Source organism: Podarcis liolepis (genome assembly GCF_965112155.1).
Source record: "Podarcis liolepis genome assembly, chromosome: 4".
In the NCBI taxonomy this organism is placed as follows: Eukaryota; Metazoa; Chordata; class Lepidosauria; order Squamata; family Lacertidae; genus Podarcis; species Podarcis liolepis.
Genome location: NC_139558.1, coordinates 51,031,844 through 51,048,330, shown reverse-complemented (window position 1 = coordinate 51,048,330; position 16,487 = coordinate 51,031,844). Strand labels below are relative to the sequence as shown.

Sequence of the window (16,487 nt, the reverse complement as noted above, 5' to 3'; positions counted from 1 at the left end):
CCTTGGCAAGGGCCCCTCCTCCCCAGTTGAGGAACGGGAATCCCCACCTCTCCCTCGCCGTCACTCAGCAGCTCATTGGATACTGCAGGGAATGTGGGCGGAGCAAGACCCTTGACAGAGGAGGGACCTTTTCCTCCTGGGCGGAGGTTGCAGCAGGGACGAGGTTGGGTGGGACGCTGAAATGGCGACGGCTCTGCTAATCTCCTGCGGCCGTACTGCCGTGCTCAAGGTAACCGAGGGTGAAGATCCGAGAGGCGCTTTCGGGCTGGCCGCTCCGTCGCCACAGTGCCGTTTATAATGTTTGTGCCCGTGGACAGACCTTGTGTGCGTCAGGATTCGACCTGACGTTTCCGGGTTGTGCAGCTTGAGTCAGTGCATTATTCCTTGGCAATAAGTTTTGCTGATTTCAGTGGGACTTACTCCCTAGAAGATGGCAGTAGGGCAGGCTTCCTCAGCCTCGGCCCTCCAGATGTTTTTGGCCTACAACTTCCATGATCCCTAGCTAGCAGGACCAGTGGTCAGGGATGATGGGAATTGTAGTCCCAAAAACATCTGGAGGGATGAGGTTGAGGAAGCCTGAAGTAGGGTTTTACCTGAAACTTCAAAGCCTGCAGGGTAATGGGCAAGCTCTTAGCTGCCTCTTTGATTTTGGCTTCTCATGCTATTATTTATTTTTATTGATATTGAATGGAGGAGGCTGTCACTCAGAGGTAACGCCCAGCATTTGCATCCAAAAGATCTCAAATTCAGTCTGGCATGTGTAGGTAAAGGATCTCTGGTAGCAAAGCCGGGAAATAACTTTTCCCGAGGCCTTGGAGAATAGGAGAACCACTGTAAATCAGACTAGAGCGTGCTTGGCAGATTACATTTTCATTAATTTAGGGAGAAAGATGAAAAAATCAGATACCAGTAATTGCTGTTGCCTGTTGCTGTATTGTTCTACCTCACTGAGGGCTGCTTTGCTGACACCCTAGCCCTCACTCATGGGACAAGTGCTTGCATTTTATTTCTAGAACACGGATTGGATGAACCAGTCCTGATTGCTCCTGGGCCACATAGTGCCTACTGTGATTTTTTGCAATAAATGCAGGTCTAGATGGATTTTCTGGACCCTGACTTGACCAATCAATATATTTCTTACTTTTTAAAGTAAGAGAGTGCATCCTACATTACCTAATGCTGTTTAACAACCCTAACTAGTATAGATCATCTGACTATGTGCTGTTGCTTTTATAACCTTAAGCCTTAAACTTCCCAAGGGGGCTTGGTGGGACCTGCACCCAAGAGCCTTATTTGAATGCCTGTTACCTCCTCCTACATTCTGTCTTGGGACTCATGCCAGATGCAGACACTTTACCACCACCCACCACCACCTGTGCTTCAGCAGTAGATTCAAGGGAACCCCCAACTATGAACTCAACACTGTGACACGCACACGCACACCCGCCGCATGGAGTTCCTTCCATCAGCTTAGGCTAGTGGCCTACTTGCAAACCTATCCAGTAAGGATAACTTGGCTACAGCAATCTATGCTCTGGTAACCTCAAGTCTGGATTGCTGCAATATGTTTTATGTGGGGCTGCCTTTGAAAATGTTCAGAGCTTGAGTTAGTTCAGAATGTGCCTGGCCAACTGGTGATGGATTTGAGGCAACATAAGACATGCCTGCTGGATCAAGCCAGTGGCCAGTGGCGCAGCTATAGTCCAGAATCCTGAGGGAAGCCTGCAAGTTGGACATGAACACAACAGCATTCTGCCCATCTGTGATTCCCAGCAACTGTTATTCAGAGGCATAATGCCTCTGACAGTAGAAACAGAACATAGCCATGAATTTGTCTATAAGAACAGATAATATAACACCTAGTCTGTTCCAACTTCGCTAGCTGCTTGCATTGCTTCCAAGCCCAATTCAAAGTGATAGTTTTGACATACAAAGCTCTTTCCTGCTCAGGACTCCAGTATCTTCTGGAATGCCTCTCCCTATATGAGAGATCCATAGATCTTTCTTTGAGGCTCTTCTCCTGGCCCCCTTCTGAGGGAGGCTAATGACAAAGGAGAGGGCCTTTTCAGTTTTGGCTTTGTATCTGTGGAATTTGCTCCCCACCGAAGCCTTCATTGACATCTTTTTGGCACCAGGCAAAGGCTTAGCTTTTGTCCCAGGCTTTTGACAGACTAAGACGATATTGCTTGTTGTTAGTATGCTGCCAAAGCTTCCTGTGGCTATTATGGGGTTGTTGGTTGCTCTGTTTTATGGTATAATATATTTGTGATTTTGGCAGAATTGTAAGTCACTTGGAGTCCTTCGAGTAACAAGCAGTCAACAAACCAAATAATAGAAGTAGTAGTGCAAGTACTGACATGGTTAGTCTGTGTTCATATTCCTGTTTAACAGGTGCTATAAACTATAGGTTGTTGTGGTGCAGGCTTTAAAGCCTTATAGTTGTATAAGGCTATAAATTCTGCAGTGAGTAAACATACTTCAGGTATGTTTAGTGTCTCTTGCCACTTTTAGACTACCAGTAATTTCTTCACTGGTAAAATAATAAAGTTCCTTACAGCCCAGGTAAAAGACATGGTGACTTTATTAGATGTTAACCTACAGTAATGTAATATTGTACAATGATGCAGAAGGTGTATGTTGTTGTTGTCTTCATTCTCTCCCACCCGTACCCCAAATTGTACATTACATTCACTTGTCAATCAGTTCTGTATTTGGAGCAGGAGAAAGAAGCACACTTCAGTGTGCTAGCACCAAGTTTTAACATTCCACTTAATTGCAAGGCATCCGTAACCATTTCCATATATAATAATAAAAAAGCATTTATATGCACTGTACTGGTTTCATCTGCACAGAGCTGTGTCAAAATCCTTATTTGAATGTAGAGTCCATTTACTTGTACCAAACTTATGCCCCTTTACATGAGGCTGGAAAAAACTAGGTATAGTTGTACAGGTGCATAAGCATTTGATATATATGCCTAGGACCTGAAGTAAGAATATTTGTTTGAGAGTAAGGGTGTCTTTTTATATTTCTAAAAGTTTGTACATGTTCTATGTGAATAATTGTTGGTACAAATGGGTATACATGTGGCAACATAGGCTTTTGTTAGCTAAGACAACATTTCAGATTTCATAGTTTTCTTAATTTGCACAGTTTATGCTCTGGAAGGAATTGCAGGGAGTGAGTGGTCTGTTTTATCACAACTGCTGTACATATATGCCTGATTTTTAGTCATATTTGTCTACATTGTGCTTTAGACTTTTTGTAGCCTGGGTAATTATAAATGACATTATTAAATCAAATGTCTTTCTAATTATTACAGATTTTCTACTTATTTCTAATTCTTACAGACTTTTAAGTTGCAAGCATGGGGGCTTCGAAGTGTACCTCCTGCTGTTTCTCTCTGCACCAAACCAGGGGGTGATAAGAAAGTCTCCAAAAAAAGTAAGGTACCTTTTCTTATTTGTTAATTATGCAAGTTATAAGATGGTTTGCATAACATTTTGTAACAATATTGATCAAAGGTTTGTTAGTTTTAATGGTCTGCAGAATGTTAAGATTCAGACTTTTAAAATTACATCTGGTGGTTATTACCATATTCTAGGTATTCTGTAGAGGACTTGTATAGCAACTTTTAAAGATTGTATGCCACAGGTTGTTCACCTAAAATATCAAGGTTTATTTCTAAAATAATTGGATTATTCTAACATCTTTTAAGAGATTAAAACATTCAAAGCAGCAATACTTGCAGCTGTCAACCTATTAAGCTCCATTTAACAATTTCAGTGTAATAGACAGAAGGCAGATATTTTAGGAGAAAATGCTCTCTATAATTAGCCTTTAGAACAGGAATACTGGACTACAAGTCCCATCATCCCTTATCATTGGCCATGCTAGCTGAGACTGATGGGAGTTGGGAGTCCAACAGCTCCAGGAGGGCCAGGTTCATCTCTGCTGTAGAGTTTAATGATTTCTAACAAATGGATGACAGGAAAACAGAGCACAAGGAAATTAGCCAACCCAATAAAGTTTACGTTTCTCACTACATCAATGCCATTCCCAGCAGCTCATTGGGTTTTTCTTTATTTTTCTTTCTTTGCAGTAAATTTACATCACATGCCTTGCCTGTATCTAAAATCATTTCAGGGGAATATTTAACAGCATTACCAGCTCCAATAAATGTAAGGTTTTGGTCAGAATGTTGGGAGTCCCTCAGCAGTGTTTTTCTTAGGGAAGATAGAGACAGTGTATGGGAATAATGATACATGGTTGTTTTGTGAAATACATGAGTGGGCTTGTTTTATTAAACACGTTAAGATGTGAAACCTTTGCATGCAGCTTCCAATCTCCATTAAAATAGGTTTCAGAATATATACATATAAAACTTACACATTTGGTTGGAAAATCTCTACTATCGGGTTCCTTGATTGTTTATTAGCAGTTGCTGATAGAATTCTCCATGCATAGTGAACTCAAATTGACCAACAGTAACAAAATCACTTTCTAGTCTGCAGTTTGAGAAGGGTATTGGTACCACTCCTGTAGTCTCATCTGTCATTCTTAAATGTTACTTTAGGGAAATTCAATACCTTAATTTGATTCTCTTTAACACAGTATATTTAAGCTTTTTAATACATTTTCCTTGTTGTATGTTACTGTGCACTGAATTTAGACTGATTGCATACGAACGGCAGGGTCCACACACAATCCAGGCTTGTTTGTGTAATCTTTGTGGGTTTTTTAGTAGCTGTGCTTGGCTAAACTTTCTGTTCTTCCAGACTCTGTTATAACTATTAACTTGTAATTACTAGGGTATCTTAACATACAAAAGAGTATTTAGAGTTTGGAAAGTGCAACAAACCATTGACATGTATCTTTCTTCTTTTAACACTCTTAAAAATTTACTCTTGTCCTGTTAAATGTACATGTCTTTGGGCTGTAAACTCCCTGTCTTGCCTCCTTGAAAGGAATTATTATACGTTTTATTATTCCTGGCTCCTCAAATTCGTTAGAGTGACCTGTAAAAACTGACACAGGAAGAAAACACATCCTGGTTTTTCCCTGGGGCCCCTCATGCTGTGGTGGAGTAGTCATCATATTCTAGAGATTGAAGAGTGTGCAGTATACTTGTTCTTTTGCACTGATGAAGGAAAACAATTTCTCGTGACTGTCATTCATGGAAAATAAAAATGGATTACACAGATGTTGCTTTTCTGATGCTAATGGAATTGAAAATGCTAGTTTGATATCTAGTATTTTCCCCGGACAGGAATGTAAGCACCTTTGTTATTCATACCATCCTTGTGCTTTGCATCCTTAAAAGCTCTGTGAAAACCGCTTTACAATATATCAGTCTGGTTATCAATGACAATTATCATTCTTCAGTTGGAGCAAATTCAGTAGCACTTGAGGAGTATGTGTGGGTGCAAGAATTAAGTGTGGAGAACTGTGGTGCTCTCAGTGTTGCTACTTAGAAAGTAGCTGCAATGTGGCCATTGACTTTTAAGTTACAAGTTTTGTTCAGTCCCTAATTAATTTTCTCAACGCTAACTTCACTTATCAATAATCTGAAAATGAATAATTCTGCTACCATGCTTTAAATACTGTCCTCTTTTCCCCAGTCTTTAATGATGGTTAGTTCTCATTTCCATGTTGATGATTTCATTCTTTCTTAGCTGTCTGAACTTCATAGCATGTATGCTACTCTGGCTTAGTTTTATGCTGTCTTGCTTATTTAATGTCTTTTGGCACTCTCTGCTAAGGTTTCTGTTAAGTGCTCTTGGTGCAAGAACAACTTAGAATAGGATTAATTTTACTGTTCCTAAGATCCAAACATACTGATTCCCTGCATTATGATCACATACTTAATTGATTCACATACTTGATTCCAAAATACAAACTTCTGTGATTAATTGGTGCTCAGACAATTGGTAACAAATCAAGGAAATGCACCCAGCACATTACAGAGGAGTCAAAAGAAAATGTGGTCCTCCCCTTTTCTTCAAGGAATATTGGGTGCACTTCCTAGATCATGAAGTCTGCAAAACATATGGGGGGAGTCTTGGCCAGTAAATCTTCCTTCTGTCTCTTAAGGGCTTGCATAAGCACTACATCTTTTTCATTGATGAATATTGAACAAGAGGTTGTCATATAATCAATGTATGCAATTCACTGCCACAAGAAATACTGATGGTGGCTTTTAACAAGAATAGATTAATTGCTGTAGGATAGGTCTATAAATGGTGGCTAAACTTGTGTATAAAGGCAGAATGCTTCTGAATGTTAAATACAAGGGAAGGTCCTACTCCAGGAAGCACCACTGAAAGGCAAAATATTCATTCTGTATGATAAACAAATACTGGAAAAGGCAAATGTTTTCTTTTCCATGTAAAACCATAGGAGGATCGCACTCCCAACAGATTATATTGCTGCTGTTGAAAGTTTGTTTGAATAAATTTCTCACAAAATGTGTTGAATGTAGTTGAGGTACTTAGATACTGCAGTGCTAAATATACTCTTCACACTGCTAAGTGTGCTCTTCACAATGCACTCGAGGAAATAGGAAAGTGTTTTCATCCACATTTCACAGATTGGAACAGAGTGTTTCTGATGAAATGATGTTCACAGGCAGCGTGGCACAAAGAGGAGGAAATAACCTTCATGTTCCTGTGAGAGAATTCTGCAAGCAAAGGACACTTTTTGACATTTTTTGTATGAAATGCAGCGTGTAATGGAAACTGAGCTTCCAGACTGGTGTTTATACCAGATAACTTCACAACTATTAAGTAGAATTCCATATTAATGGGTGTGTTTGAAGCGGTTTATTCCAAAATGATATTGTTCTTTGCCATTTTGTAGCTGTAATTGGCACCAAAGGAGTGTGTGAAAACAACAGTTGAATGTCGTTTAAAAGCTGTCTCCTCTTTTCCACAATTTACAGATAAAGGTGAGATAATTAACACTAAACCTGATGCTGCTGTAAAATTAAAAGATGAAGATCTGAGGAAATACTTGGCTAAGAAAACTGTGGTAAAATTTCCTCAGAGAGCAAAGCTTCCTTCTCTTGAGGGACAGTCTGTTGTTTCCTCAACAGCAGGCTTGGGGAAGAAGAAGGGAGATGAAGAGACATCCTCTTCCTCAAGCTCTGAGTCAGATTCTAGCTCTGATTCTGATGAGGAAGATTCTGCCATCGAAGATACCATAAAAACCAAAGTATCATTTCCAAGTCGAGATCCCCCCTCTTCTGGTGATAGAACGAAGAAAGCAAAGATAAGAAGCGAAAAACACGTTCCCCAAGAGCAGGTCAAAGGCAAAGCAGCCGAGAAGCTCCCTTTTAGTCCTGGATTCACAGAAAGCCCCGCGAAACAAAAGGAGGTGCATCAGACCACAGCCGGTGACAAATTGTTATGGTCAGATTTGTCAAAGTCTGCCACAAACCGAAGATACGAAGAAGCTCGTTTAAAGAGCACTGACTTTGGAACAAAAGTTGCAGAGAGTCAGAGGCCAACAGACGTAGCTAAGCAGCTGGAGGCATCTCTCCCGGAAGCGTCACCCCTTGGAGCAACTTCAAGTACATTGTCTAGAACTCAGTCAGTGCCTCAACAAAATGCAGCTCAAAATCTGACTTTGCCAAGGCAGGGGGGAAGTGTGGCAATGGAGGCACAAAAGACTGACATGCAAGGAAGAACTGATGCTGTGCCACAAGGAGAGGTTTTGGGTGGCAGAGTGCCAGTGGCAGAAACCACAGTGAAGGAGGAGATTGCCCTGGAAGCAGGAGTTCAGACTGAACAACAAAGCACTATACAGGGTATCACTTTATCTTGTTTCTTCTACACTGATGTGCTGCGGGGGCTGAGGGCTGTTTATGAGCAAAATATATTGTACTCTTGAGTACTGACGTTACTGAAAACATTCTGGAATCTCTTCTGCTCTTTTCCAGAGCTTAATGCAGTTGTTTTTGCAGACTTTTCTGCTTTGCTGATGAGTTCTTTGTCTAGTTCTTTGCGCTTCCAGTCGTCTTTTCTTTGATTCTCCTGCTTGGCTTTTAGACTGTTGGTGGGAGGAAGCAGTACGTGTTTTCACAGCATTCTTCTGTACCAGTGATTATAACCATCAGGAAGGGAGGTCCTTCAAAGCCAAATTGAGCCGAGTTCAAATAGGCTGCCTTATCAAAATCGGAATTTTGCTCCACTTTTGCTAGAAGCACAATGAGGCTATTGAGCAATCTATTTTGTAGTCTCCTGCCCAGCACTTGCCCTCAGGCTTAACAGCTGATTTTCTACTGGGACTGTCTGTTCCTCCAGTACTCTCGACTCTTGTCTTTTTCCTCCTTTCACAGTTCTCTTGCAGATGTATAAGCCGGCTCTGCTGTGCTGATGCGATCACAAGGAACAAAGTTAGCTTTGGCACCAAAGGAATGATGGGGATGCTATGCCTTCAGGCTAGCAAAGATATCGCTTCGGAATCCAGCATTAGCAACAAGGGACATTCACAGCACATGCCTTTCTCTCATATCTTCTCCCCTAGTAATATATCTCTGATACTGGAACTCCCATACACATTTGGTCTTGTAATGTTTGTAGACTATGAGGGAGTCCTTTGATCTCAAAACACACCAAAACCTCACAAGAAATCAATTCTTCTCTCTCTCTCCCCTCACCCCATCCCAATATGTCGAAGACTGGATAAGTTCACCCATTCAAACCATGTTCTTCATTATGTCCTTCCTCTTCCTGTGTCTTGTATTTTGTAGTACACTCATCTTGTTCTTTTTTTTTTTTACTAAAACATTCTCTCCCCAATAATTTGTCACTCTATAAGGCAGAGAAAATAATACCCAAGCCAGTTGAAAGGTGACTTCTACATGGCATGAAAAGTAAGGAAGCCTACTGGAAGAAACTACCGTATTTTTTGCTCTATAAGACTCACTTTTTCCCTCCTAAAAAGTAAGGGGAAATGTGTGTGCGTCTTATGGAGCGAATGCAGGCTGTGTAGCTATCCCAGAAGCCAGAACAGCAAGAGGGATTGCTGCTTTCGCTGCACAGCGAACCCTCTTGCTGTTCTGGCTTCTGAGATTTAGAATATTTTTTTTCTTGTTTTCCTCCTCCAAAAACTAGGTGCGTCTTATGATCTGGTGCGTCTTATAGAGCGAAAAATACGGTATTTAATTGAGTGCTAATTTTACACACACCATTACTATGAAGCTTCCCAAATGTTCAGGCTTCTGTGTATCCAGCAGAGGGCAGTGGTGACTAGAAGAAGCATTGTTGAGACTATATACTGAGAATGCTTTGAGCCTTTCATTTCTACTTGGTTGTAGCCCAGGAAAAATTGAGATAATGGCAATTAAGCGTGGAGGAAGGGAAGGTTGGTGAAACATGAAACCTTAAAGCAGACCGTATTTAATTGTCAAGTTGTAATTCAGTGGAAGTTATAGTGGAACCACTTGATGCTGATGTCAGTCTAACTAAAAGCCAAATATGGTGTGGGTTTCTGTACAGGGCATAAACATTTTAAAGTCCTATTGATTTCAGAGGAAAAGGCTGCAACATATGCTGAGTTTTCCCATTGTCAATCAAGTGCTTGGCTATGCACAAAATCTTTTGCCTCTCTAACACTAGGTGCAAGCTTTTCTGCTGTTTCCATTTTCTATGTCCTCCACCTACTGACCAAGGCATAATACAGAGCATAGAGGGGACTCTGTATATCTTAAAATAAAAATAAAAATAATGATCTAAAAATATACACGGCTCATTGTTAAAGGCAGGTGAATGAGAATGCAATGTTGAGTAAAATATTGAGTTATATAAACTAGTTGTGGTCATAATAGTCTCCAATTTCTCAATTTGGGAGATGCTTCCTTGGGAATTTTTATATGTTACAGGCAAAGGAGCACCAGTCTTGTGTTTCATGGCACTGACAGGGTTCTTATTGCACTGCACTGTTTTTGTAGAAGTTTATTGAAGGATGAACATCTTTTGGATTTTGTGAACTTAGTAGGGAGCTAAATACTCTGAGGGAGGTGAAATGCAAATATCTTTTTAATATAAATTTTATAAAGTTTTAATTAGATTTAGATTCAACAGCAAACTCTCTTTGATTTTGAATACTCCATTGGAAGTAGAAAGCTGTGGAGTAGTTTCAAAATCTGCAAAAATTCAACCATTGAGCCCTTGATCCCAAAGCAGAACATTCGTGTGAAGGGGAGATCAGTGCTGTGAGCCCAGAGTGGCTGGGGAAACCCAGCCAGATGGGCAGGGTATTATTATTATTATTATTATTATTATTATTAGTCTGAGCTGTGCTTTCTTGTTTTTCACAGCAGCACTTCTGCTGCCAGGGAAAGACAGTTTCTTGCCCCTAACAGTGAGAATGGTTGTGATACAAATCAACAACAAAGCTTGAATTGCACGTGTGGGATAGTCTCACATGCACATGCTCCAGTTTTGAATCTTGGCATTCGTTTTCCTGACTGAGAATATTAAAAGAAACAAACTAACCTTCGCAAAATCAGTTGCAGCTAGATGTGTACCTTTTATTTTATGTAACTTAAGGCATTGATTGCTACATGTTCAAATTCAAGTTATGTTTAATATAGTATATTTTTGATTTCTCATAAAATATCAGTGGTTAGCTGCTGTTTCCAGTGACAGAGAAATCTCCATGAAATCTGACTCGGCCAGAAATAACTTGGTGTTTATTTTATCTCTGAATTCACAAGTATATTTTCTCCTCATAGAGGCCGAGCCGCCAGCTGAAACTGCTCCAGAAACATTTGACATGTCTACCTACAAGAATCTGCAACACCATGATTATACATCATACACCTTTGTGGATTATGACGTTCAGCTTGCAAAATTCAGGCTGCCTCAGCCATCCTCTGGGAGAGTATCTCCACGACATTGAATTAAATGCAGAAATGCACAAACAAATTAATTCTGACAATGAAGGAAGATCCATGCTACAATTAAAGTGCTGCAAATGAGTTTGCTGGCTGTCAGTTTTTTAAACACATGGAGCCCCTTTGAGAAGTTACAAAATCAGGTTCTAGTTCTAACAATAATCTCCCACTGTGTATTCTCAGTGGCACACTTGCATTGCTTAAATTATCGGAAATATCCCTGCCTATGAAATCCATTCAGATCACCTATCAATTGAGACTAAACTCAAATACAGTCATACCTTGGGTTAAAGTCACTTCAGGTTGAGCGTTTTCAGGTTACGCTCCGCGGCGACCCGGAAGTAACAGAACGTGTTACTTCTGGGTTTCGCCACTCGCGCATGTGCAGATGCTCAAAATGACGTCCCGTGCATGCGAAGAAGCGGCAAATCGCAACCCGTGCACGCGCAGACGCAGGTTGCGTTCTGCTCAGGATGCAAACGGGGCTCCGGAACAGATCCCGTTCGCATCCAGAGGTACCACTGCAAATAATACTGCATTTTCAATACAGCCAACTCCCGGTTTATGCAGGGAGTTGTGTTCTGAGGAATCGTGCATTTATGTGAAATGCATATATTTGAAACACTATCTAAAAAGCCTGCAAACACCCTCTAAACTTCTGGAAACCCTTGAAAAACCTCTTTTAAAACTCCACTTTCATTTTTTCTTTTAAAAAATTAATATAATGAAACTTCTTTTGCTTGTGTTTAGAAATATGTAGACCAAGATGAATATGAAGTTAGCTAGTTGACTCTGCTAGCCACATATAGCTTTAGGTAGCTATAACTGGCCTAGTGGGACTAATTTGAAGTGTTTCATTACTAGTTAAAAGCAAACAAGATGCCATATGTGAGCTGACTCCAGGCTTAGGCTGCAATCCTAACTAGGCATACTCTGATATACATCCCATAGAATTCAGTGGGGTTAGGACTGCAGCTTTATTCAAACTTAGAGTAGACCTGTTGAAATTTGTGGGACAAGTTGATTGTGACTAACTGAAGTCCAATTGATTTTAGAGGGTCAATCAATCAATTAATCTTTATTGCAGTCAAAGACCAGAGAGCAACGTTAACAGCAACAACATATACCACATCATAGCTGTCAACTTTCCCCCTTTTTTAAGGGAAATCCCCTTATTCCGAATAGGATTCCTCGCAAGAAAAGGGAAAAGTTGACAGCTATGTACCACATCTGCATGAAAAAGCAGGTCTACATTAAGCATGGCTAACTCTGGATCCAACTTGCATATGTCTACAACTGTTCATGTGTCAGCAAGTGAATAAGATGCATTATGTGTTGAGAGAGATGAACATAATTTTAGAGCTGTGTTCCTTTAGCATTCAAATTTTATATCTCTACTTTGCCTTTCTCCTGCCCCCCCCCCAATGCCTGAGGTAACTTAAACAACGGACATGTTTGTTTGTGTCTCATTGCTCCACGTTGTACAAACTATTGTTAAAACTGGAATTAGCTTGCATGCTCCAATTCTGCACATTTGGGAGAAGGAGTTCAGAAGCTTCCAGTTTTGTCTAACACTGGTTTATTGCTTCATTTGGACCAATAAAATGTGGTTAACATTAACAATAGTTCTTTTCAAATCAGCCAACTTCAGACCATAGTTACTACGTTGGTTTGTTTTAAATTTCCCATAGTTCAGATTAACCGCAGTACTTTGTCCGAATAACGTGGCAAGCTATGATTAATTAAAAGCAGAAATGAAAGCATCTGAAGTCCTCCCAGAAACACAGAAGAACAAAAAGGAAGTAGAGTCCAGACTGAAAGATCTGTGCAGCTCTTTAATGCGTGTTCACAACACATTAAATTATGGCTTAGTGTGATGTGCAAGCCATGCCAATGTTAAATATAATTAAAAACAAATTTTATTGCTGTGGGTTGTATCAGATGACACTAAGGCTTTTGTCACTGGAACTGGGTTGAAACAATTAATTAGAGACGACTTCTTCCCCTTGCAATCTCTCCCCCAAATCTGCTCAAGAGGGTTGAGGGACTCTCCAGAGCAGATTTAGAAGGAGTGCAAGAGGGAATTGCCCAAAATACTGTGTCTGATGAAGCAACCACAAAACCTCCAACACAGCGGGCAAAAATAAGTCATTTATTAACATTTCTATCCTTCTTTTGCCTAAAAAATCTCACTGTACCTTAAAGAGGCCAAGGACATAGAGGGACAAGAGGAGCTTAATAACAAGGGGGATCTGTAACGGCCTTTGTTTCTCATATTAGAAGTTTTCCAAGAGCAAGATTAAGCAAACTGAGGGCTGTACAGCTTCTTCCTTCCAAGGCTCAGGAATGTTCCTGGACCATTGGTCCTTAAGTCTTAAAAATCCCCTTGGTTTTTTTGTTTTTTTTTAAATTTACACTCTGTAAGCACCTGTTGGGAGTTCTGGACTTATACTAAAAATAGATGCCATTTTAAATAGAAGTTTGGCTGGGTATCTTTGTGCCTTTTAAAACTATCTATAAAACAGGCACCCTTTTTGTTCCTCTCTCTGAAATTTGGCAGGTCTTTTCCCTTGGAGGGCAGTAGAATGAATACCTTTAAAAGTTGTGTAGATTGGTATTTTCCATCCAAACTTGCCAGCAGCAAGAAAGTGTCTGGATCTTCCATCAAAATCAGTGGGAAATAAATAGGATTGACCAGATGGGGAAAACTTGACATAAAATGAATGTCGTTCTAATTAATTAAAAGTAAAACAACAGAATGTTATTAAAGAAGAAAACAGAGTGGAAAACACACACAGCTTCATTTCCACCTTCCCCCAATTGACATGCCTCACTATGTTCATGTGTGTATGAAATTTAAAGTAGCCTCTGGTGATTGTTAATCCTCCTGGGCCAAACTTGCTTTCAGCCTTCTTCATCTATTTTATGTAAGAGAAGTTTACCAACATGAATTAATATTCATTTATATTAAACGTTTGTGTGTTTCAGCAAAACTACTGTCTGCTGCACTACTGCCTGAACAAGACTGTACTATGTCTACAAAATACACAAGTGTCAAAAATTCACAATGTTCCTTAACATGAACAGTTCAGTCGGCTAGAGCATGGTGCTGATAATGCCCAGGTCGCAGGTTCAATCCCCGTATGGGACAGCTGCATATTCCTGCACTGCAGGGTCCCTTCCAACTCTACAATTCTATTATTCTTTGAAAGGCAATGTTGCTGCAATAAATTCAACTCCAAGGTAACAAACCAGCCAACAGATACTGAGGAAAATAATGGGATATGTCCAAATATCACATTGATTGATTGTCCCTTTCCAGAGCTTTCTGAACAGCTGCACTGCTTGACAATCTTACTGCCAACATTACTACAGCTCTGTGACACCACTGCATGCCCAGGAATCTCCAAAGCATTAAATCTTCACACTTTGATGGCCCGGATTCTAATACCACCCATGCAATGCTCCATATTAGATTTTTCAATTATGTAGCTTAATTTCTAAAGTGATGCATTGGTCCAAAGTCCTATTAGAGGACTTCCTTGCTGCTCGAGTAAGCCGTACATAATGTTAATGTACTTTTCATTTTTATTACATACATTTTGCCACTTGTTTTAGGATTAGAAAAAAATATATATGTATACTTTGGTTTTATATCACACCAAGGAAAATGAATTGCCAGTAAAAGCAAGCAATTTGGGCTCTATATGCACACAAGAAGCTTACTGAGTAGGAAAACAATTTCCTAGACTTACTTTCCAATTGCAAGCAGACTTTAATTGCCTTCTGTTCGAAGTAGACTTTAAAATGTCTTGTAATCTTGCATAGGCAGCTGATGGATTCAGTCTGATGTTTTGAGCGATAGTGAGAGCATTATTGAAATGCAGTAATTAAGATAAAAACTACAAGCTTCCCTATTTTCATACTTAATTCAAAATTAATCAAAATAACAAAAGAAATTAGGAATGGTTTTGCAGCTGTTGAATTGACTGCCTGGGTTTCCACTCCTTTTTCTCCCCCCATCTGTTGTCTATTGCCATACCCACAAAATAGAAGCTATTTTGAGGTAGGAAACTTTTTCTTACATCTTTAGTCCCATTACAATAAATGTAATTGGGACTTTTAAAGATTAGTGTAATTATACAGAGACAGTGCTTGCACCTCATGAGAATATTAAAACTAAAGTTTTTCTATAACGGATAGATTGCCAAAACATGGTACACACTTAATTCAAAACATGATTAGAGAAGTCTGAAAATGAATTCTATCTACCCTTGTCTGCCCAAAGGTTGAAGCTATGTTATAAACTTAAGCCAGGGATGGGGAACCTGTGGCCCTCCAGATGTTTGGGGGGGGCCACATCGCCATTATTCCTGACCATTTGCCATGGTGCCTGTGGCTGATGTAAGGCGGAGTCCAATGAAATCTGCAGGGCCACAGCTTCCCTATTCCTGACTTGGGCTGGTTGCCCAGTAATTCCCCCCAGAACCATGATAACAATAGTTCTGGGAGCACGGTGGGGCTTAGAGATCGATCATTCAGAATTATACCAAGATGTAATTATTGCCAGGATTCTGTGCAAAAACATGAGAGTCCCAGTGATGCAGAACTGTTAGATACTTGTGAGCAAAAGGTTGTCTCTTAATACCATGCAATGCTTCAGCAAGGAGCAAGTCAGTTAGTGCAAGCAGTGGAGGGTTGTGGAGCCCCCTTTCAGGCATGGAGCAGCTCTTCAGAGAGCAGCAGGAGAGTTTCAAGTGACACACAGTTGAACTATGGTATGGGCTGAATCAGACAGTACAGCATCATGACAATTTACAATCTGGGTTTTCTTGATTTCTTCTAGCAGGAAAAACAGCTGCGAAGGGAAAGTATGGGTGAGAGAGAACGGCTTGTCACCATCCCTTCCTCATTTTGGCTCACAATGCCTTTTTTTAATGGCCTCTCAACTGCTTGATAGGAAGTGGTACTAACTGCATTGTAATGTGGGTTTCTGGTTCATTCCTCAGGTTAGAAGAGAGAAACTTCATGCCAAACATTGGGGTTGTATGGGAGCTCACTCCCTTGCCTAGCATCCCTTTTGTATAAGTTTGCTGACAAGCAGTGAGCACTAGGATAATTCCATTTTAATACAGTGGTACCTCGGGTTACATACGCTTCAGGTTACATACACTTCAGGTTACAGACTCTGCTAACCCAGAAATAGTACCTCGGGTTAAGAACTTTGCTTCAGGATGAGAACAGAAATCAGCGGCAGCAGGAGGCCCCATTAGCTAAAGTGGTGCTTCAGGTTAAGAACAGTTTTAGGTTAAGAACGGATCTCCGGAACGAATTAAGTACTTAACCAAAGGTACCACTGTAGTTCATGTTGGCTTTTGTGTAGCTAAACTGACTGAAATCCGCACAGCCTTGATTAATTTCTTTGGGAATCAACTTGAATGTGACACAAGGAAGGACTAAATTAGAGAAGAGGCGAGGAGTTGACTTACTATTCTCAGTCAAAGAAGGGGATTGGCCCAAGAAAACCTGCAGGAAACTGTATTTCCTTTGGTGACGCCTTTTATAGAATGCCCGGGGTTACATAATA

The 16,487-nt window shown here is 40.3% G+C and overlaps 1 protein-coding gene and 1 long non-coding RNA gene across 2 annotated transcripts in view; one reads left to right on the top strand and one right to left on the bottom strand.

The window, feature by feature from the left end:
• Positions 1-8,980, bottom strand: part of LOC310705720 — a 55,596-nt gene extending 46,616 nt beyond the window's left edge. The window contains exon 1 of the long non-coding RNA XR_014525464.1: positions 8,890-8,980. This is a non-coding gene — a long non-coding RNA (uncharacterized lncRNA). The remainder of the gene's footprint in view (positions 1-8,889) is intronic.
• On the top strand, positions 73-10,984 carry NDUFV3 (NADH:ubiquinone oxidoreductase subunit V3). Its single transcript, XM_083500495.1, has 4 exons — positions 73-229; positions 3,351-3,444; positions 6,941-7,807; positions 10,739-10,984. The coding sequence occupies exons 1-4, from the start codon at positions 182-184 to the stop codon at positions 10,903-10,905; spliced, it is 1,176 nt and encodes a 391-aa protein (XP_083356621.1). The 5' UTR covers positions 73-181; the 3' UTR covers positions 10,906-10,984.
• Positions 10,985-16,487: the final 5,503 nt, after the last annotated feature.

Bases quoted from the DNA above. Each gene is read 5' to 3' on its own strand.
- NDUFV3 (XM_083500495.1), top strand. From the start codon at position 182: ATGGCGACGGCTCTGCTAATCTCCTGCGGCCGTACTGCCGTGCTCAAG. The intron at 3,445-6,940 runs GTAAGGTACCTT...CACAATTTACAG, and splicing joins TAAGAAAGTCTCCAAAAAAA to ATAAAGGTGAGATAATTAAC. The intron at 7,808-10,738 runs GTATCACTTTAT...TTCTCCTCATAG, and splicing joins ACAACAAAGCACTATACAGG to AGGCCGAGCCGCCAGCTGAA.